At 40.6% G+C, this 23426-nt stretch overlaps 1 protein-coding gene across 3 annotated transcripts in view; it reads left to right on the top strand.

Moving 5' to 3' along the window:
- GLIS3 (GLIS family zinc finger 3) overlaps positions 1 to 23426 on the top strand; it is a 446998-nt gene that overhangs the window by 361109 nt on the left and 62463 nt on the right. For all 3 annotated transcript variants that reach the window (XM_008543931.2, XM_008543923.2, XM_070589983.1), the window contains one exon: positions 17853 to 17994. In XM_008543931.2, the coding sequence (XP_008542153.1) occupies positions 17853 to 17994 (142 nt within the window). The remainder of the gene's footprint in view (positions 1 to 17852; positions 17995 to 23426) is intronic.

Genomic DNA, 23426 nt, shown 5'->3' with positions numbered 1-23426 from the left:
CGTGCACTCCGCTTTAGTGGCCCAGGATTCGCTGGTTCAGATCCCAGCACAGACCTATGCACAACTTATCAAGTCATGCTGTAGCAGCCATCCCATGTATAAAATAGAGGAGGATGGGCACAGATATTAGCTCAGGGCCAATCTTCCTCAGCAAAAAGAGGAGGATTGGCAACAGATGTTAGCTTAGGGCTAATCTTCCTCAAGGAAACCACAAAAAGACAGTCCAGAAAGGCAGTCAGTGCCTCTGCTCCCAAGACATGGAGAAACTTGAGAGACCTCTGGAGCATTGCCTCTCAATAGTAGGTTCTTGTTGCTTTCTCTTGGTTGCAAATGTGAAAGAACAGCCAAACAGTAACCCCAGCCTACTCTGGAATGGCCCTAAATCTTCAGGATCATCCCAAAATAAAAGTGGTTTTCAAAAGAAAAGACGGAAGCCAGGAAAGAAGGAACATGGATGTTTGAAAGACATGATTCTAAACCTTCTTGGTCTGTATATAACTTGATCATTTCCATCCATGTCTGTTTCAGATTCTATAGTCCTGCCCATGAGTAGCATCAGTGATCTCATGATTCGATTTGGGAATTGCTCACCCATACCTAAAATTACCCATACCCCTAGCCTGATACAATGCTTAGAATCACCACCATAGCAATCATTCTTTCCAGTTATGGGATTATCTCCAGAAGATCCCTATATAATTTTGTTTTGTTGTATGGCAAAAGCAATGCAACAGTGCCTCGACTCCCATTAATATATCTATCAAGTAGCATCTGTCTGTCCTCTGTGGATATTATGCAAGGAAGATGGTTTTAATGGGGATATGGGATCAGAAGAAGTGAGAAATGATGAGTATACTTGAACCTGGAGAGTTAGTTTCAATAGAGTCTCTGTGGGATAAAGGAATAGTTTGAAACCACTGGGTGTCAAGGCAGAGAAAAACCAAGCATTGGGGAGCACTGAAAAAAAAATGAATGAGGTGGTATTTTAGAAGTCCTCCCACAATTTGTTCTGGAGCCTGGCCTGCCATTGGACTGTAAGAATAGATCTTAAAATGAGGTTTTACTATTCCATCTCCTTAGTTTTCCTTGGCTTTTTAAAGGAATGTAGGCTGTATATTCTAAAATGAATGCCAGGGAAGTGTTTTTAAAGGAACAACTCAAATGCAGTTGTGTTTGCTCACTTGTCAATGTCACCCTTCCTTTTCGACACCCAACTCAGCATCAGCTGTGTGCACTGCATATGCAGACATCTTCAGCCCTGACAGCACACACTGTTCATGGCTGTTGCCTCTTTGGCCGTACACTTATGCAGATGCTGCCACCATGAACAACGACTTGGATACAAAGTAGTGATATTTACATTGATATGGTTAAGTTAACTTTGTGGTGGTGAAAGCCTCAGTTTTTCATTTCCTGGCTGGTATTTGCAATGTGGAATTGCAACACTGCATTTACGTGCATTTTTGCCTTTAAAATGTTCTGTGGTGTTGCAACATTTGAGAAATTCCCAGGGACCCTTAATCTTCCTACAAACACTGGTTTGTAAGCTAAGGGCCAGCTCACTATCTCAGAGTAATCTCCTTTTACCCCTGCTGCCTAATTCCTATTTTGCATTGTATATCTTTAGATTGTTCCTGTGCCGTCTTTCAGTTCAAGTTTCACTCTTGAGGATACCAATAAAAGGATGAAGAAAAAAGATTTTTTTTAAAATCCTACCTTCTTTTAAGAGCAATTGAACTTAAAGCTGCTTTCCCTATTGTTTTCCATGAAGTCTCATTTAAAATAATTTTATTAATGCAAAGAGACGTGCATTCAGGGCTAAGGACCAGTGAACAGTAGCCATGGCAACCAGGAAGCCATTTGGGAGGAGAAAAAAATGCAGTAAAGAGTAAGTGTTTTAATCCTTAACTTTAATCCCTTTACTTCCTGTTCTCAAAATGAAATATAAATCAGGCACCATGGAGCGCTGCAATTTTTCTCTGAAAGGGATGTTGGCAAAAGAGGATTAGTAATGGACAGACATGTTTAAGGAATTTAATCACACAATTTGTTGTAAAACTTTTGAGACCACGAGTGACCAGTTCCTTTGAGTGGCGTCAATGAGAACCAACAAAACATACTTTGAAACTGATTAGAGAGTTGGCACAGGGGGACACCCCTGTTTGCTGTTATTGTTACATCATTTCAGCCTGTGGTAATGACATGAGAAACCAAGGAATTTGCTTGGTTCCCCCAGTGGGGAAGTAGAAGACTGAGGGGTGTCTCATTGGTGAAATAGAGATATTCTTTTGATCTTCAAAATACTAAGGAAAAATTAAGTTGCCTGTGTTACACATACCACCTTTCCTTGATGTTTGATTACCATGGGAGTTTTACAAAGACATGTCCTTTCCCATTGTCAACAGACTCTTGGGTTTCTGTTAAAAAGCACAGACTTTAGTTTCTGTGGACAGTAAAACAGAATTCTCAGAAGGATAGATTATTATTATTTCTCAGTATCTCTTCTTTTTGTTGCTAAGATTTTCTTTTATATGTAGTACTGTTGACTTGTTAATTTCTGATTAAAAATAGAATACCTCGTTTTCTTTTTTTAAAGTCAAACCAAAAATGTCCCCCCACACTGGCTTAAAACGTTGGTTGGTTGACTCTACAACAAATCTATTTTTCCTCGTTCTACTCTGGAGGATTGTTGAGGACAAAAGGGATACATGTCTTTTTATGGCACTCTTCCTTCCCTCAGCATATATATGAGTATTTCTTAAATAAATATATTTCTAGTGGACTAAAAGTTACCAGTGCACAGGGCTCTTCACAGAGATCTGAAGTAGCTACAACTTGTACTAGCTTCCTGCAGTGTCAGAATGTGAAATTACTTCCAATAATAGCATCTTCCCAAGGGGGTGCTAATAATGATGACAGACAAGCAACATGAGACTAGAGCATTTGAGAGTGGAGTTAGACACAGCAGACCGCTGAGTTTGGAGTTTCTTGTAGACCTTGAGAACAAAAGCATACACACTGAGACTTCCAGATAGCAGGACATCTGGAAAAGAAAAATAGCATCATGTTCTCCAGCTCAGAGGACAGTGTGCAATGTTGACAACATCTGTTTCTGCTTCCTTGTCTTGACCTGGTCTCGTTTCTTCCCATTCTGTCAGAACCAGCCAGACTAGCGTGGCTGAGGACAGAGCTTCTGAGATGTAATCCTTGTGCCATGAGTGACTGCTGGTAGCCCTCATCATCCTTCCACACTTCTCTCAAATCTTTGGCTTTCTAGTCTGGACTTTTGGGGTTGGCTTAATTTTTTTTGAGAGGAGATTGGAGTTCATTGCAGGGGCTAGATGATAGGAAGAAAGACAAAGTGATGTCAGTGTCCAAAGAAGGAATGGTAGATTCTAAACATGAAAATGACTTCGACAGAGGCTAGAGACTACAGGAAGCCTCTAGAGCAGTCTAGTTCTTGTCTCGGGCTTCACCCTAAAGAACTTCTGTGAGCCAGGCCTCCTTTCTGATGACCAAAGAGAAGAGTTTCATTTCACTGAAGCGTGAAAAAGTCTTGTGATTCATGAATCCCTCTAAGACGTACAGTCCTTGGACAAGAGAGAGGAAATTACCTGCAGTAAATTGCTTCTGTGCATTGACAAAAATAATACCATGTGCAAGCTCTCATATCGGTGGCCTCACCTCAGGAGGAAGAAGGCTCTGCAGTAGTATTAAAGGTTGCATCAGGAGCAGTGACCAGGGAGACCAGGGCCACAGCTGGTCACCTGTTCATGTGGGAGACAGAAGATGGAGGTTGTCATCTTGGCTGAGTAGGTTGTCAGAAGAGGCCTAGAGAATAGTTTCAGGCACACTCAGCTCAAAACTTTTGTGTTCTGCTTATCAAATATATGCTAGACATTGAATCTTTAAAAGCAAGGTACAAAATTGGATTTGTTCCCAGCCCTTCCAGATGAATGAGAGATATGAAGTATAAATGTAATGAATTAGCATTTCTTATTGGAAGAATTGCTCATTTGCACATTCCAAGAGGCAATATATAAATGTGAATAGTATTATCTAGTGAAATTTGGCATGAACGGAGACTGAGTATTATAAAGAAATAAACTTCCCAAATGTCTTTTTTTTTTTAAACTTCTGTTAAGGTTTTACTTGGCTAGTTCCTATTTTGTTCTTAGTTGATAATTTTGGCATCCTTAAACTGCTTCACTCTTTTTTTTCCCCTCGTATTGCATAAAGACGTGATTTGATCTGTCTTTAGGGGCTGCTGTAAAGGATGAACAGAATTGATGAATCCTTAGCAGCTATTGATTCATTTGTTATTCATTCATTTATTTGTTCACATATTTCCCCAAACGTTTATAGAGTACCTTTCCTGGGAAAAGAAGCACTGTGTTAGATTGCATGATCAAACAGACATGGTTTCTGTTTACAAGGAGCTTTTTTGTCTTCTGTGACACACATACATATATAATTTATCAGTAAGTATTATACAATGTAGAAAACCACAAGTACCATCAGAACAATACGGAAATAGCTGCCAGGATGTTTAAAAAGAAGAAATGACTTTGTAATGGAAAGACCTGGGAAAACTTCAAGGAAGCAATGGCATTGAATTGGACTTTGGAGAATATGCAGAATGTGTTATAGATATGCGGAGTCTGGAGAAAAGGAGACTCCAGATGAGGAAGTCTTTTGGCCAGAAGTACAGCATGAGACATGAATGAGAATGAACAAACATTACAGAGAAGAACATCTTGGCTCTGTGTGACATGGAGGCATGGGACTCATGAAGCCACACAGCTAGGTGAGAGCCAGCTTGTTAAAGCCTGTGAATTTAGGCTATAGATAGTGCTTGGTGGAGAGTCACTAAAGGGCTCTGGAGGGGGAAAGTGACATTGTCAGCAGCATACTTGAGGAAAATTAAACTGACTACTGAGTATGGGATGGATGGGAGAGCAGAAAACAAGTGCTCTCCATTGAAATGACAGCCTTCAACTTTTACAAGTAGGCATTTAAAAAATTGTCTAAACACTCATGCACGTTAAAACCAGCCTTAAAACTTTTTCAGACAATCCATTTTAATTAAATGAGAGGAAGGGAAAAATGACTTCTGCAGTAAGTCTCTCCCCACACTTCCTAAACCTTAGCGTAGGCTGGGGCTGTAGTCAGAAATCAATTCAAAGGGAGACAATAAGGAACTGGTTAGATGGACGGGGGAAGTAATTACTAGATAGCTGGCTGCTTTAATTAAACCTTGAGAATGCTTGAATAGAAAGAAAAATGCTACACTTGACTGGATGGGATGGAATGTGTGTGGTTACGTTAGTGCAATGAGCTGGTGTCAGGAGGAATTTATGAAGCTATGATAGAAGTAAACCCTTCATCTTGCTTTGATCATTACAAGCCCATAACTCGGCCCCAAAGGGTGAAGGAGGATGTTTTTCATGGCCATGTGAAATTACGCGTTAATATTTCTCTGTCTGAAAAATAGAATCTACCTTTCAGTTTTGTGTTCTGTTTTTAACATGTTCCTCCAGATGAAGTTTAAATCCACCTTTGACTATGTCCATTTGTGTATCGTTTTCCAGTGAAAAAAAGTGTAAGATTCTTGGTGTCAGTTTTAGAATAATATTGACTTAGGAGGAAAATGGTGTTTTTATATCAATAGAAAAATCCAAGCACATGCTTTTCTGACTTTAATATCCTTTCAAACCTCAACTCCCCAACTCTGTCTAGCTAGATCGTGGTACAGATTTTCGTAAATAGAGCATCTAGATGAAGTATTAACATCCCCAAGTGTTCTGAAATGTTTTGTGTTGGTTTTGGTTTCTAATATATTTTGGATTTTTCCAAGAGAATGAAAGCCAGCTACATTTTTCTGAGACAGAATAATTTCAGGTTGATATTCATCTGTGAAAACTGTGCCTTGTATCTTGATTTGGACGCTCTTCAGCTCCAGATTCTATTTATGAGGCTAAGCAAGACCCCAGGGGTTCTAACAGGTATCACTCCTAACAATCATAATAGCTTCTACATCTTGAGCAATAGCTTCTACATCTTGAGCAAAAAAACCAGATTAACTGTATACTACACTAGCCACTTTCCTTAGGTCACCTCATGTAATCCTGTAATAATTATCCCAAAGAGTTGGTGTTATCACTCACATTCTACCCAGGATGGTACTGAAGCCTTTCAAGGTTAAATAGCTTGCCAAAGGCCACATATTAGTAGGTGGCAGAACTGAAATTTAAACTGGCATCTACTTGACCCCAGAGTCCTCATTCTTTTTCCTTTGTCATATTGCCACATTATGGTATACAAAAGGAAGAAGTTGATAAAAAGAAATCTAAAAATACATAAGAGAAAAGGAAAATAAAGGTGCCTGTTACATGGTGTTACAATGCTTCCACGCTAGATATTAATGAAAAAAGTAATAATAGAAATAGTCATTAACATGTATTGAACATTGTCTATATTGGTGAAATACTTTATTATCTCATGTTATCCCTAACAACAACCTTATAAATTAGGTGCCATTATCCACATTGTACAGAGGCAACTGAACTAAAGAGATGTTAAACACCTTGTTCATGGTTGTCTAACATTTCATAAGTAAGGGTATGAAAGCTCAAATCCAGGTATTCTGGGTCCAGAGCCTACACTCTTCTTTTTCATGATCTATATCATGGGTAAGCTATTATTTAAGTGATTATTAATTGCTTAATGTCAATAGGTCGTGGGCTGGTTTTCAGAGATAACTCACTCTTTGGTGGAGATTTAACATCATTTTTGGTGCCAGAGAATGTTTTTATCAAGTTTTCAGATGGCACCGAAGTGGGGGATGTGGTAGCCAGCTGAATGATTGAGTCAAATGAAAAAATCCATGTTATATTCTTCATTCATTCATTCATCACATATTTACTGAAACCTTACTGTGTGCCCAAAACTATGCTAGGCCTAAGAGGTGAAGTGGTGCACAAGATAACTGAGTTCCCTACCCTCAGGGAGTTTACAGTGTGGCTTAAATAAAACTTACCATCAAGTAAAATCCCTAAATCTTTTTTCATATGTGATGCTCTTTATTTCTGATGGCTCTTATATTCAGAAACTAACCTTTTCAAGCCCCATTGTCATTTTGTGGCCCAGAACTGTTCTGTGAACAGTTCTCACCAATCGCCATTTTCTATTAAATAACCAGTAGTTTTGTTATGTCTATACTGGCACTGATTTTTCATGTCTCTTATTGAGCACATGTGTCTATTCAGATATTTTGGCATGTTCATTAATCAGCTATTGATAAAATTTTGGCCTTAGGAGTCACTGCTAACCAAATAGGTATCCCCTATATAGAAGTTCAGGGTGCCCGGTTGGACAGTACCTCATGTTCCCAAAGAGATTTGTTCCAGTGCTGTTTTTCTAAGTCTTCACTCTCATTTCTTTTCCTCTTTGCAAATTGGTCATTCCCAAAGGAAATGAATTTGCTAGCAGATTGTTGGAGATTAATTACCTATGATACACCAAAGCCACTTCATAAATGTCAGTGCTAAGGAATCCCCTAGAGAGAGAATTTTTAAATTCAACTAGAAATTAATTGTAATTAATATAATAGGTTAATTCATTGTAATTATTTTTAAGCCTTTTGGCAATGAGTTAATTCCCTGAGATCCACATTGCTTGAAGTGTCATAGGGAATGCTTGATGAGAATATTCTGGTAGTAAACTAACCCTCTAGAAAAAAATCTTATCTTCCTTCTGGCTGAGTTTCTTCAGAAATATGTTTTGGTGGCATTTGATTTCTTGAGAACAAAAGAATCCCTACAAGGTGATGCATAAACATGCATAGCCGGGATAGACCATGCTCATTGGAGAAAGGGAAAACAAAAGGCCTTTGATTGTGCCTCGTTTTCTTTGGAAGTATGTCTCGCTTCAGACTAACAGAATGCCTTTGCTCTTGGAATAAAATGTAATGGAACTGAAAATTGAAGAATCTGGGCCTTTTTCCCTTTCCTAATTATTTCCACTTGACTCACTTAATCTTGGACGATTATTCAATCATATCTGAAATGAGAAAATGACGGGAGTAGAATTTCCATCTCTTGTTTTGAGAGCTTATAAACATTAACAGAATAGTCTTGAACAAAAAAACAAATACAAATCACAGTTGACGGTGCCTTGTTTTTATATATTAGGAAAAATCCCTGCATTGTTAAGGAAAGCAGCTCAAATTTCGGAATGCAGGAACCTTGTCAAGCCTTGATGGTTGATTTCATTATTAACATTGAAAAACTATCATTTGGAGCAAATATTTCATAATGGGAGATTGTACAGAAGCTAAGGAGCCAATTTGTTTACTTGCACCTGAATAGGCTGAGAAATTAAGCCCTAAAATGGGTCGTTGAAGATCAAGATTGTTAACGCTAAAAAGACTCACAGATTGGTTTTTGAGACTCAGAGATGTTTCATTTCTCCCTAGGAAGTTCCTGAGCGTTACTGCAGGTTTATGAACAGACGGGTGCATGTAATCCTAATAGTTGCTGAGAGCTAGATCAGGATTCAGTAGGCAAAAAACTTCCTGACAATTGCAACTGTCTAAAATTGAAGCTAACTGCCAAGATGAAGTCGTCCATTGCTATAGAGAGTCAAGCCGACTCTCAGGGCCCCTTACTGGGGTTGCTGTAGGGAGGTGATGCATAAGGTAGAGGTTTAGACCCAGTGACATGGGAGGCCTCTTTGAATGCTGATTATTATTGTAAAATAGGGTTTTGTTTTTAATTTAGGCTCCACAGTTATGCTTTTAGTATTATCCATAATGTCCCAGAACACCCTACTTTCATTAAACATCTAGTTACCATACCCCTGGTGTGTGGGCAGAGCAGGTACTGAAGAGAAGGGAACAATGAGCATGTGAGCATCCTTGAGTGCTGCTGTTCAGCTCTCAGTGGTCCTGAGCCAAATCAAATGAATTTTGCAATGTTTACCAGGTTGGGTGCTCTGGGAAGCCAACTGTGAGCCAAGGATTCAGGTGCACATGAGTTGTTAAAGAAGTGCTTCCAGGAGAATCCAGTAGAGGAACGAAGGAAGGAAAAGAATCTAAGCAGGGTGATCTAGGCAGAGCTCCACTGGGAGCTCTGGAGTATAACTTACTTAGAGTTTGTCCCACTTTGTGGCAAAGGAACACAGGCTAGTCATTCATGTGTTTGTTGGAGGGGATGCTACTAGCTGTTAGCTGTAAAATACACAGAAGCTGGGGGATGGGCCCACCAAAGCTGGGGGAGGGGCGGCGTGGAGCTAATCAGATAGATCAGAGGGGATCTGGGCAGAGCATAAGCAGCCTCTCCACTATGGTTACTGTTACCTGTGTCTGTTAAAATTCTCCATTGGGAGGGGTAATTAAGACATGGCCTCACTGTATTTTTTGGACATATCCACACATCGCTAGGGATTGTAACCTCCTTTAGATAAAGAATTGTGTCTCATTCTTACAAATCCAATGATTTACCCGGATGTGGGTCCCACGCTGCCAGGTGCTGTGGGGTTTTAAAAGTTTAAAAGGCAGTCAGTCAGCTAGATCCTCATGAACTTTACAACACAATTGTGCCAACTAAACTCATAATGAGAAACAAAGCCCAGTCCACATGTCCCATTGTAGGACTGTTGAAAGCAGACTCTGCAGCTCTCCCTGTAGCATGGGAAGCCCAGTGTGGGCTGGCCTGGTCAGAGCGCCTTCATTCAGGAGGGGAGCTGAAAACGGGATCTTGGAAGCGTTAGAGTGGGAGGAGGGAAGCCATTCCAGGCAGGAGGAATAAACAACATGATAAATGAGATGTTTGCGGACAGTGAGGCAGTGCTCTTGAAAGGAGCAGTGCTTTTGTTGAGGCCTAGGGGAAATATCTGTCCATGGCACGTGGTGGAATCACAGCATGGAGGCTCTTCTTGTCTTAGCCTTTTGGGACTTGTGTGCTAAACAAGAGGAGAGGACATTTGTTTCTTGGATATGGCATAATCAACTCTATTTTAGGAGAGTCTATCTGAAATCCCAGGATGGACTGTGGAGGGAAGAGAGCCTGGAGGGAGAAGGACCTTCTCCCTGAACCATGCCCTCTGCTATCCAGCTGCCTGTGGCTTCTCTCCACATGGATGTCCAGGGATCATCGCAGTTAACATGTCCAAGACCAAACTGCTGATTCACCTCCACCTACTCTTCTCTTCTCCTTTGCTGTTCCTCAGGCCAAAACATGAGACCATCCTAGATTCCCTTTGATCTTCTCTCTCATATTCCACCCCTCATTCAGCTCCGCCCTTAAAACAGAAACTGACAGATTCTCACCACCTCTGACTCTGAAACATCGGCCTCTCTCATCTGGATTGTTGAAGTAGCCCCTAACTGGGCATACTAGTCCTCCTGATGTCTGTTTTCCACACAATAATCAGCGTGATACTTTTACGATAGAAGACAAAGCAGTTGCTTTCCTGCTCCGTCCCTCCCATTAGTTCACCTTTACCACAAAATCAAATGCTAAATCTTCCTGTGCTGGAGACCAGACAGGATGTGACCTCTGGCTGTTTCTCCACCCTCTTGTCCACACCCTTCCCTTTGCTGCCTTGCGAGCATGCTCCTTTCCAGATAGCTGTTTTGAGAACCCATCAGCTTGCTCCTGCCTTAGATTTCTTTCCTTTCTGTTCTATCTGTGTAAAATGCTCTTGCTGCATGTCTTGCTGTCTGACTTCATTCAGATCCCAGCCATAATGTCCTCTCCTTGAAGAGGCCTTCCCTGACTCCACATCTAAAGGATGGGGAAGCACAGAGAAGTGAGTATTGTCCCCACAAAGTCTTGCCCCAGAGACAGGAGTGAGGACCCAGGAGAATGTCAGGGAAGGGATGGGAAGAGGAAGAGGACTCAAGGGAGGAGCAGGAGAGAGAGAAAAGGTGTCTTCTCTTGGTGGGGGGTACTGCAGCTGGGGAGACCCTGGGTCAAGATCATCTCATTTCAGGTGTCCTGGGGCCACTGCATTATGTTTAGGATACAGATTTTAGGGAACTACATGTGCTGTGCTTTATTTTTCTCAACTGCACACATTCATATTATTGGCCTAGGACTGAACCAGGTAGACAAACCTCTAGGGGACGGGACGGTGGAAACCAAATAGCAGTGGTCTGTTCTGTTTCTCCATCTCCAACAAAGACCCCTTTCCCTGAAGGGTGACAAATAAAAATGACAAGCAATAGGATGTATTGGAGAATATGAGGAAGCCATTTGGTATAAACCTAATTCGGCCTGACCTTGTCTTTCCAAAAGGGCCTGACCTGGCTGTTGAGCATGCATTGTATATCTGCTTTAGATATTCCCTATGGCAAGAACAAAGGCCCTTGAGATAAAGGTGCAACTTCCCTCCCCCTCCCAACGTTGGCATCTCCTTAAGGATTAAGCATCTTTCCTTAGGCTAGAAACTGATTGCTGCACTCACATGTGACCGCCCAGCTCGAGACAATAGACTTACCTCCTGCTACCCCGTCTGAGATAGCAGACCCACTACCTGCTGTGTCCATCAAGCACTGTGCTGACGGGGCAATCTTGTGACTTGTGGGAGGGACATTTCAATCATATGTGAAACGTCCTGTTTGGGGGTATATAACCACTCTATACACCTCACTTCTTTGGTGCTCTTTCTTCCTTCAGGAAGAAAGGCTCCGGGCCATGGTCCTCAGATTTCAGCTCAGAATAAACTCACCCAAATTTTCATTTATAGATTGGTTACAGATTATTTTCGTCGACAAGGGCATTGTGTCAGAATCTACACAGTACTAATGAGATATGCTAGAAACTTTTCCAGAGAATTTGAGGACCCTTTGCTCTTTCCCCAGCTAGACCAAGGTCTGAATGATAGGCTCCTGGCTAAAATATTAAGAAGTCCCCAGAGGAAACGGAAAGTCGTGTGAGTTTGTGCAGCATGGTGGGGGAAAGGAGAATGTTGGAGGTGGGTTATTTCTTGAGGTAGCATAATGTGACTTCGGAGGGCCTGACTTTGGATTCTGACACCCTAATTCAAGCCTGACCTTTACTAGCTGGGTCATTCTAGCTTTTTCGTCTCTAAAAGGGAAATCACAAAATATGCACCTTATCGGGTTATTGTGAGGCACACAATTATCAAGCACACTATAGAGATTCCATATATATTTATTGAATAGAAATGCAGTCTTTAAAAGTGTGTCCTGGTGACTGTGCACATCCAGTGCACATTTCTGTGGGGTTCATCTGTGTGATGCTCTCTCCTTCCTAACCTGAATGATCGTCATGTGGTAGTGGCTTTCAAAGTGCATTCTGCTGGGATCTGTATCAGTCAAGCTTCTCCAGAGAAATAAAGCCAGGAGGACAGAGATTAATTGGTTTCAAGGAATTGGCTTATGTAATTGTGGGGACTGGCAAGTCAGAAATCTGTAGGACCAGGGCTGGCCCCGTGGCTGAGTGGTTAAGTTCGCACACTCTGCTGCAGGAGGCCCAGTGTTTCGTTGGTTCAAATCCTGGGCGCGGACGTGGCACTGCTTATCAAACCATGCTGCGGCAGCGTCCCACATGCCACAACTAGAAGGACCCACAACGAAGAATATATACAACTATGTACCGGAGGGCTTTGGGGATAAAAATGAAAAAAATAAAATCTTTAAAACGAAAAAAAAGAAATCTGTAGGACTGAGAACTCTAGGAGGAGCTGATGCTTCAGTCCAGAAGAGGAATTTCTTCTTTTTCTGGGAAACCTTAGTTTCTTTTGTTCCCGAGGCCTTTCACTGATTGGATGAGGCCCACCCAGATTGTAGAAAATAATCTGCTTTACTTAAAGTCAACCCACCGTAGGTGTTAACTCCATCTACAGAATTCCTTCACAGCAACACCTAGTGTTTGAATCTTTGGGTGCTGTAGCCCGGCTGAATTGACACAGAAGTAGCCTTACCTCACAGTTCATGTGGGCTCTCAAAGAAGTGGGGCAAAGTGCCTGTGAGGCTGTGGATACTAATGGGGATGAGATAAGTCTCCCAGGAACAAATGGCAGAGACCTTCAAGGGTGCCCTACTGCACTAAGACTAAAAGCCAGAGTCCCAGTTGAGGGCTACATCCTGCCTGATCTGGCTCTGCCCCCACCCCTGCTCTCAGACCTCATTTCCTCCTTCTCTCTCTAGGTCACACCAACTCCAGCCACAGCGGCGGCCTCCTTGCAGTTCTTGCCTCCTGAACTCTTTTCCCCGAATGTGCACTTAGCTAATTCTCTCAACTCCTTCACTCTGGGCTCGACTACCTCTTCTCAGCGAGGCCACAGTTCTCCCCAGCATTCTCAATCCCACCTGCCCTTCTCTTGCTTTCTTTTTTCCATAGCACTTACCACCTTCTATATAATTTACTTATTTAGTTTATTTACTGTTTAGTCCCTCCTCAAGAGCATAACTCCTCAGTGAGAATCTTTGTTTTGTGTTTTGTTTTGTTTTCTTTTGTTTTTTTTGAGGAAGATTAGCCCTGAGCTAACATCTGCTGCCAATCCTCCTCTTTTTGCTGAGGAAGACTGGCCCTGAGCCCACCTTCTCTACTTTATATGTGGGACACCTACCACAGCATGGCTTGCCAAGTGGTGCCACGTCCACACCCAGGATTCGAACCAGCGAACCCCGGGCTGCCGAAGCAGAACGTGCGAACTTAACCGCTGTGCCACTGGCCTGGCCCCAGGATCTTTGTTTTGATGGCTGATGTATTTTAAGCCCCTAGAACAGTGCCTGGCATATGGTTGAGGACCAAGAACTATTTCTTCAGCCAATGAATGAGAAGGATAGAGAAGGGCAGTGCCACTCTGGAACTAATACAGTGTGGTTAGGGCAGCTGAGTTGGACAACTCCAGGGGCTCCACTCACATGGATTACAGCATGAATAATTAAGTTCCTAGTGTCATACAACACAGCAGCCCTTTAAAATAGGTGAATTGATGATCAGCAGGTTCAATTCCACTTCTTTCCATAAAGAACAGTAAGGGCGTCATAAAAGGCAAATCCTTTGTTCTCTCCTAAGAGCAGGTTTTGAACTGGATTGCATTTTTTTAACCCTTTTTGTCACTGTGAAAGAAAATATACATCCAAATTGTTTTTAAGACAATTTATTATTATGAGATCTGAAGAGAGACATAATAAGAAATGGTTACATGAGGTTCATATGTTATAATTTCCTTTTTCCACAATTTATTTCCTCTTCCCATAACCAGAAAAATCTCAGCTCTTCTTATCAGGATTCTCAGAGACCAGTGGTTCTGAAAGTGTGGTCCTGAGATGAACAGCAGCATCACCTGGAAACTTGTTAGAAGTGTACCTCAGACCTACTGAATCAGCAGCTCGGGCTGATTCTGATGCATGCCCAGGTTTGAGAACCACAGTAAGAGACCATCCCCCACTGAAAAATTGTCCTATATCTTTTTTGTATTCCTAGCAGCTAAGAAGATGTTGTTGAAATATACATTATGTAATTTGTTTTATATAAATAGTTGGGTTTCTTACTTCAAATATAAAACCGTGTTATATTGAAAGACATCCCTCCCAGGAGATTCTGCTATGTGCCTTCTGCCTCACCCATTAGATAATTCCAGGACTAGGGAATATTTAAGAGACTTAAATGACCTGGAAGGCCCTTTCCTGGTCTACTAATCTGGGAGGGAGGGAGAAAGGGATATTAAGCTTATATATCATTATTGCATTTCTATGCATATGGCCCTCCTTTGGAAATTTTGCATAAGGTCCTCAAGGCTTGTTCAATTTAAGAAGCACTTTCTAGAACCATGCCTAATCCCAGAGAAAACGAAATTAACTCTCACCACAAAGTCATATGGAATCACACTCTTGGAAAACATGAATACTTGTTGAATTGCCTGCCTTTGACTGCAGGAGAAACCATGGCCGTGAAATTCCTTGGAAAGACCTCATCGGTACTGATAACTGTAAAACCCTAGAGTAGTTGGTAATAAGAAGCAGAGAGACCTTCGTGTCTATGCTTAGTAGAACATGTGGGCCCCAGATCACATTTTAACGATGGAAGATAAATTAAAAGTGATCACCAGAACTCATTCTAAGCCTTGATTTTTTTTCCAGTTTTTCTTTTGCAGCATGTGTTAGGTTAGTACCAAAATAACAAACATACCTTCCAAAGGCCCTGAGAGGGTTAGGCATTAACTCAGATAGTCTTGGTCAGAGATTCCAATGTGGCAAAGCTGAGGAAATTATAATATAAGTATGTCTCATTCATTACATGTGTTAAATGCTCCTTCCCTATGCTTAGGGTCATTATGCCATTTTCATATTCTTGGACTAAGACCTGGACACATGTTTGTCTCTTCATGAAGCTTTTTGAGATCCAAGAAATACTGCTTTCTGAATAGTAGCTTACTGATCCTTGTATGTATGTGTGTGGTTTTCTTCTTGATCAGAGCATTGTTCATAGTCATTGTCAGTGGTGTGCTGGTAGTAATTAACAGCCAGCTCTCCAGATGAAAAATCCTCAGTTTGTAGCATTTGCCAGTTTCCACGGTGTAAATATTCTTACTAGGACCAATTTCAAGTTCTCAATCTAACATTATTGCATGGAAAGTTTGGAAAAGATACACACAATTGGTGCTCTTGGATTGGTGCAAGCTAGCTCAAACATATCATTAGTATGTAGAAAATTTGGAAAGCAGAGGAAAAGATTTTTAAAAAGCAGAGTAAATAAATTCATGATATTGCCGCTGGGAACAAAAATCAGTTTTGATATTGGATTACATTTCCTTGTAGTACTTTGTGTATGTGTTTTTATTCAATTGTTATTTTGTATATATAATTTTGCATTTTGCTTTTATCTTCATGAACATCATTTAATGGTTGCATGATATTCCATCACATTAATAGAAGATAATTTATTAGCCCTAATTTTGGACATTTAAGTAATGTTTCCTAATTTTTTATATCACTATAAATAATGCTATATATCATTAGAACATTGGGCATAAATCTTCCTTCACCTTTCTGGCTGTTTCCTAAGACAGACTCTAAGATCAAATGGTTTTAATTATGGGGCTTGAAAAAATCTTACCAGATACCATCTAGAAAGTTTGTACTAATGTATGCTCCTACCAACAGTGTTTAAGAATGCCTCTCTCACTGTCCCTTCACTACCACTATTTCTTTTTTAAAGTTTCTGATAACTAAAAACCAATGTTACCACAATAAAAAAAAGAAGTTTTTGATAATTTGATAAGTAAAAAAAAATTTTAACACTTCTTGCAAGTGTGCTAAACATTTTTTATGTTAATTGTCATTTCTGTTTCTCCTTTTTAAAATTTTCTCTTCATGTCAAGGGCTGCACAGCGAGGCAGTCCCCACCCAGGAGATTCTGCTGTCTGCCTCCTGCCTCATCCATTAGATACTTCCTGGACTGGAGGATGTTTAAGAGCCTTAAACGATCTGGAAGGCCCTTTCTTGGTCTAATAATCTGGGAGGGAGGGAGAAAGGACCACAAAACTTACTCCCTCTCTCCGCCTGCTTACACCTCTGGTTTCATCTTGTATTTCTCTTCTCCAGGCCCCAAGCTTACTCCACTCCAGCCTTCCTATTCCTCAGATAGTCCAGGCACACTACGGGGCAGGCAGGTTCTTCTCCCATATATTTGTAGGACTCACTCCCTCACTTCTTTCAAGGCTTTTTACAAGTGCCGTCTCCAACAGGCTTTCTCTAATCCCCCCAACTCTACGAGTTGCCATCCCTTATCCCTACTCACTGTCTCCTTCTCTGCATCACTTTTCTCCATAGCATTTTTCACCGGCTGATATTGTACATATTTTATTTGTTCCTTGTCTTCCTCTCTAGAGTGTAAGTTCCACAGGACATGTCCTTAGTGCCTAAGGCGAGTGTTGGACACCCAATAAGTATTTGTTGCATAAGTAAGAATACCCCAGCCCTGTATCTAAAAAGTTTAGTTTTGTCTTGATAAAGACAGAATCAATTTTATACGCTCTCTTTAAACACTGAAGATGATAATTATTTATAATATCTGTAACAAATATATTTCTAGGCTTTTTAAAGGTATTATGTTTTTATACAAGCAGAAAGTTAATATTTTTAAGTAACAAAAGCTTTCATTATTTCCATTCAAATTACACCTAGAAAATTCTTTTTCATGAAGAGATCAGATAACTTTTCACCTATACTTTATTCTAACATTTTTATGGCTTGATTTTTTTACATGTAATTCTTTAATATATAAAGGATTTGTCATTGTGATAAAATGGAGATGTAAATTGTTTTTTCATATAACTTACTGTTGGGGTTTTGTTGCTGCTAATGACATTGGTTTTTCTTTTAATCATGCTCCGTAATATTTTGAAATTTCCTCTCATGTAAAATCTATAGGTATCAAATCTTAATGAACATTTCTTAATTATCTCCAAGATATTTTCATGGTAGTATCTCTGTATTTTAAAAGCACTTTCCAATCTGGACTAAATATACTTGAGTTTGTTTTTTTTATCACTACAAGTTCTGATAAGATACAGAGCAAATAAGAGGAAATATAACAGGAAGTTTGGTTCTCAGAAGTGGAAATATCAAGGACTGAAGTCAAAACCGCCTGTGGCCACATTTTTCCTGAAGCACCTGCCAGGGCTGCTTAGGGCTGGAGAACTCACCCTCTTTTATTGACTCTCTTAAGCCCAGTGCCTGAACCATAGTTGCTGCTTGATAAATACTTGTGGGTTGAATTGCACTGAACCTTAGGGCATAATGCCTTTCCAGGAAAGTATTCCAAGGAACAGCTTTCCTTTCCCATCTGTCTTCTGTTTTCTCCTTCTCTTAGTTGCGGTCCAGTGCAGAGCTCCATCCTGACCTGCTCACGGATTGCCTCACCGTGCAGCCCCTGCAGCCAGCCACTTCCCCACGAGATGCTGCCGACGGGGTTGTGGGACGCTCCCCAGGGCCTGGGCCTGACCTCTATTCAGGTAATGACGGCAAAAGCAGACCCAGCCACATCAACTTCCCTTCTCTAGGCCCTTCGCTCTGGTTAAAGGGAATGATCACATGAGAAAAATTCTCCTAGGATCACCTGTGTTTAGCTTTATCAATGAACTGCAAGTTATCCCCCTCCCTCCTCCCTGTCTGATTCCTGACCTGGGTTTGGCAGCAGACTGTTTTTTCTCATAAAGAAACAAAGTAAAATAATGCATTAGTTCTTTTAGTTCTGGACTTCTGCCAAAACTTTAGTGCACCCAGCCCTCCAAGGTATCTTAAATTTATTAACTTGATTTAGACTCAAAGGAAATGCTTCCCCCTTAAGCAGGTAACAGGGTGCATGTGGATTTCTTAATGGAACAGTCATTGTTGTCTTTGCATTTTAAAAGGAAGCCCTAGGTCTCTAAGAAAAATTTCACATCAGTAAACCAACTTGTAAGAATGACCATTAATGTTTGTCAACCATGGGGTGGGGGAGGATGGGATGGCACTCCCAGACCAGCTTCCTTCTGCCTGGGTTTGGATAATAGGTGAGTCTGCATTTGGAAAATTTCATGAATGTGGTGAAAAATAAGAAAGGATTAATATGGAAATGGAAGTTATTTTTTTCATTTACTTTCTTAGCCTGGATTTTTGTGCATTTTCCACTCTTTATGATGGTGATGCACTTGTGCAAACGTAATTGGTTATCATCCTCACATGTGGAAAGCTCTTGCTGTCATGCTGTGAATGTGAAAGGGAAAGTCCCAGCAGCTCCACATTCCAGACAATGGGAATTTTCTATGTTCTGTGGATTGCAGATCCCACTCCCTCCCCCATCTGATTCCAGAGCCAGGCTTTGGCAGCAGACTGTTTTTTTCTTTTTAAAAGTATTAACAAGCCATAAAGAATTAAGAATTTACTGATACATAACAGGAGAAGGGAGAAACTTGTACAACTGTTTTTTTTAATTTGCCTGATTGCTTTTATTTTTTTTTTTAAAGGTATGCTTTTTTTGGTAAAGAAGATTGGCCCTGATCTAACATCTGTTGCCAATCTTCCTCTTTTTTTTTTTTTTTCTCCCCAAAGCCCTAGTACATAATTGTATATGCTAGTTGTGAGTCCTTCTAGTTCTTCTGTGTGGGACACTGACTCAGCATGGCTTCACAAGCAGTGCTAGGTCTGCACCCAGGATCCAAACCAGCAAACCCTGGGCCACTGAAGCAGAGTGCACGAACTTAACCACTAGCCCACTGGGTGGGCCCCTGTATAACTTTTTTTTTTCCCCCAAGGAAGATTAGCCCTGAGCTAACTGCTGCCAATCCTCCTCTTTTTTTTTTTTTCTCTGAGGAAGACTGGCCCTGAGCTAACATCCGTGCCCATCTTCCTCTACTTTATATGTGGGATGCCTACCACAGCATGGCATGCCAAGCGGTGCCATGTCCGCACCCAGGATCCGAACCGGTGAACCCCAGCCACCGAAGCAGAACGTGTGCACTTAACCACTGCGCCACTGGGCTGGCCCCCCTGTATAGCTTTTTAAACTTGACAGTTCTCATTTGATCCAAATGCAGGGGAAAGGACAGTAAGCAAATATTTCCAGAGGGTCAGTTGTCAAGACATTTTAATGTCCTCCTGGTGTTGGCGGCCTTTTATCAGTTGCTTTGGGTATTACTCTTGGAGAAAACAAGACCTCTGCTTTTTGAGACCCTAGGAAATGAGATTAAAACTTATTTGAGGGGGCCAGCCCGGTGGTATAGAGGTTAAGTTCACACACTCCATTTTGACAGCCCAGGGTTCACAGGTTTGGATCCCAGGCATGGACCTAGCACCGCTTGTCAAGCCATGCTGGGGTGGCATCCCACATAAAATAGAGGGATATTGGCACAGATGTTAGCTCAGCAACGATTTTCCTCAAGCAAAAAAGAGGAAGATTGGCAACAGATGTTAGCTCAGGGTCTTCTTCCTCACACAAAAAAAACTTATTTGACGGGCTGACCAAATCTTACAGAGGTTTCAAGTACAGCTACATATGTATACATGAAATATGCCAATGTCCAGTGTTATCAATGTGCATAAATATTTTGTATTAGATATATACATGAAAAAGCATGGCTAGATTTGTCTGCACAAATGTCGGTTTGATTTGCCAAATTTTTGATATATGAACATTTATTCTAGCACATTAAATTAACAATCTGTTTAAAGCAGTCTATAGAACATTTCCCTACTTCTTCAGTCCATAAATCCGTGATCTTACTAAAGACCCGGAACCAAACAGTTAAGAGTCAAAGCTAACCAGAATCTATTGAAGAATGGCTCAACATTCAATGTGAATAGTTTGTGATGATGGGCTAGTCTTACTGCATTTAAAACTCTTGGAAATGGGCTTGGGAATCCATGATATGTCTATGGAAAACATTAGTACCTTCGCTGTATGTAGCATACAGCATATGGCTCATTTTCAAAACTTAGGAGTCACATTTGACCAGGTGTGTGTTTTTGTGTGTCTTGTAGTATTGTAGTTTTTAAGAGGTTTGGTTTGAAATGGCTTTGTCATTCCAAGCAGAATTCCTCTTTTTGTTCATGACGCTTTTTCTTTTCTGCATTTGACCTTCAAAAAGATTTTGCGCTCTTAGTTTTGAGCCTCTAGCTGTGGCAGGTGAGGTGCCATACTGGGTGAGGAGCCTAGGTTGCCACAGCATCAACAGAGCATCTTCAGATGGACTCTCATTTTCTATGACTCTGGGAACATTTGAAACAGGCAGGTGGCCACCTTGCTTAACTTTGTTCCTGGAATTTAACTTCTCGAGTTAACTTGTAACTGTGAAAGTTTAATTTCCCCACTTCTTTTTCTCTTCCTACTTCCCTTGGGTTCTATTTTACTTTCTTTGTTCTTGCTTTTTTTTTTTTTAATTGATTATGTCTTCTGTTTTACTGAATAGGCAACAAACCCAGAGCAGAACAAGGCAGGAGGAAAAACAAAGACTTTAAGCCTTTCTTTTATAGTTCTAGAAATGCACTTGCCAGGAGTGCATGTTCACACTGGTTTCAAACCTGCGCTAAAGATATATGGAAAGAAGCCAAACAGTGAAAAACGCCAAAGAAAAGGAAACTGTTCATCAATTAGTTAATTGTAAAATCTGAAGTGCTAAGGCAATTTGACGAAGATTAAGCCTTGGCTAAATGGCAAAAGTACTTGGAGTCGTTCCCTTTACATTCTGTTACATGAACTCGAGAAAAATATTTGTTTAATGATTGTCAAGCACTTACACCTTTGAATGCTAGTAAACTGATTTATCATAAAGATATTTTGATGGAAACCTGCTGAGTACATATGGGCATAGGATCAAAAGCGGTTTAGCATTAAACACGATGATTTTTTAGAAGCCACCACAATTGAGGACTCATGGTTTGATGAAGCCATGGTTTTGAAATGGAAATTTTTAGTGGCTATCAGACAGTGATTTTTAAGATTCCAAGAGAGGACTAGTTTTCAGAGCATTAAGATGAAGAAGGAAGATGGCAGTTCTGACACATACAAATCTTGTGCGTCTCCTAAAGTGTTGGCTTCTCTTACTGAAACACACTTTTGGGATTGATAAGACAGATTTTGATTGGAAAGGATTGCCCAAAAAGACTTTTACTTCTGTGGAAGGAAATAGTGCCCCAAGTTAAAGCAGCTAAATATCACTTGAGGCCATGCTGAGGATGATTTTAAATTGAGGTGTTTACTTGTCTACTATTCTGAAAATCCTGGGGCTCCCCAGGTCTGCTCCTGAACTAACCTGAGAGCTATTTTGTGATCTAACGGGAAGGCTGGGGCAGAGATGAGCAATTCTCAAGGATGGCTCACTTACAGTTTCCTGCCCTTTTGTTCAGAGGTTCTATGCCCCAGATAAATAGTGCTACAGGCCAGCCTGTAAATGTAGGTGATTTATCTGATGATCTGAGGGAGAAGTGTTTCATAGCCAATAGATTAAGGTGTGAATGCCATTTTCAAGGCTTAATGCCTGTGTCGATCTTCTCGTCAGCCCCCTCCATGAACTAATGAAGCAGATAAGCCTACAATTAGTGAATCTACAATATCATAAACAGCCTGGACCAGTGCCTGGACTTGGCAAAGCGTCCATTCACTAACAAAGAATGCTCTGTGGAAGAAGATCTGTCCCATGGGTGATCACAAAAGTTACAACTCCCTCCAAACCAAAGCTGTACTGTAGATTTGATAAAACATGGCCTGTGCAAATGGCCTTAGCCGTGAAGACATCATAGAGGCCAGTGTGGGTGAGATATTTGAGTCCCACGGGAACCACCCACCCAGTGAGGAGCTAATGCCGCTGGAACAAGGAAATCTGCAAGAATGAGGGAATTTTATCAGTACCATTTCTATTGGGTTATAGAGTAATTATCATGTTTTAGAGCTTACAAGTCCTGTTGAATTATCCCAATTTTGAACATATGTAACCTTAGATTTTTCAGGAAAAATAACATGTTATGTTCAGATATTATAGGGAATTGTAGAAGGAAAATAAAGACTTTTTTTAGAGCAGGAATTTTTGAAGTCATATAGCGTCATTTCCTTCCCTTCTCCTTCATTACTGGGAAATGAAGACTTCTTTTTTACAATACCATCACTTTTTGTAATAAATAGCACCATATTAAATCCGTACAAGATTTAACATACTTCATGAAATAGTTTTATGCTAATATAATTTTAATGGTATATGTTTTAATACATTTTCTACATTCTTAAGTTGAGTATATTTGCTATGTTGGGACAACTTGCACAGTTGTAAGGATTAGAAATAATTTTATATAAAAGTGCCTCATATAGTCTACTCTCAAAAAGTGGTCGTTAATTTAGGGACTTTATTAGAGTGTGTTAAATTGGCACACAAATTTCCCAGTAGGTTAAATTTTTAGGAGAATTGTCAAGATCAAATAACATGAGACCTATATAAAAGTCCTTAAGAAGGCATAGAGCATTATAAAAAATGCAATAGTTATTATTTGTATTATCTTTGCATGCTCTTCTTTACTTAGACTTCAGCAGAGACGAAGAAAGGACAGAACACTGATGGGCAGTGGACACAAGGAGGTGGAGGCTCAGGTTATGGAAGGGATCCAAAGGGAAATGTTTGGCAGTCACGTCTTTGTTGTATCTCTTCTGACGTTGCCTTTAACTGCTGTCAAAATCGTGTATTGTTCTTGTAACATCTCTTGCATCTGTGGTTTATCCGCCAAGATGGATTGGAGAATCAGTGAGGGTAGGAGCAAGCCTCATTCTTCTCTGTTGTAGGAATTGATAGCTTTAACCTATAGATTTAGCCCTCCCTGGCCCTGAGCCAATCCTTTAGGGTGCGTTGAATCACCTGGAAGGCTTATGAAAATACAAATTGCTGGGCCCCATCTCCAGAATTTCTGAGTCCCAAGAATTTGA

Source organism: Equus przewalskii, chromosome 22 (genome assembly GCF_037783145.1).
Source record: "Equus przewalskii isolate Varuska chromosome 22, EquPr2, whole genome shotgun sequence".
NCBI lineage: Eukaryota > Metazoa > Chordata > Mammalia > Perissodactyla > Equidae > Equus > Equus przewalskii.
The sequence above is the reverse complement of the archived record's forward strand: the minus strand, read 5'-3'. Positions and strand labels throughout refer to the sequence as shown.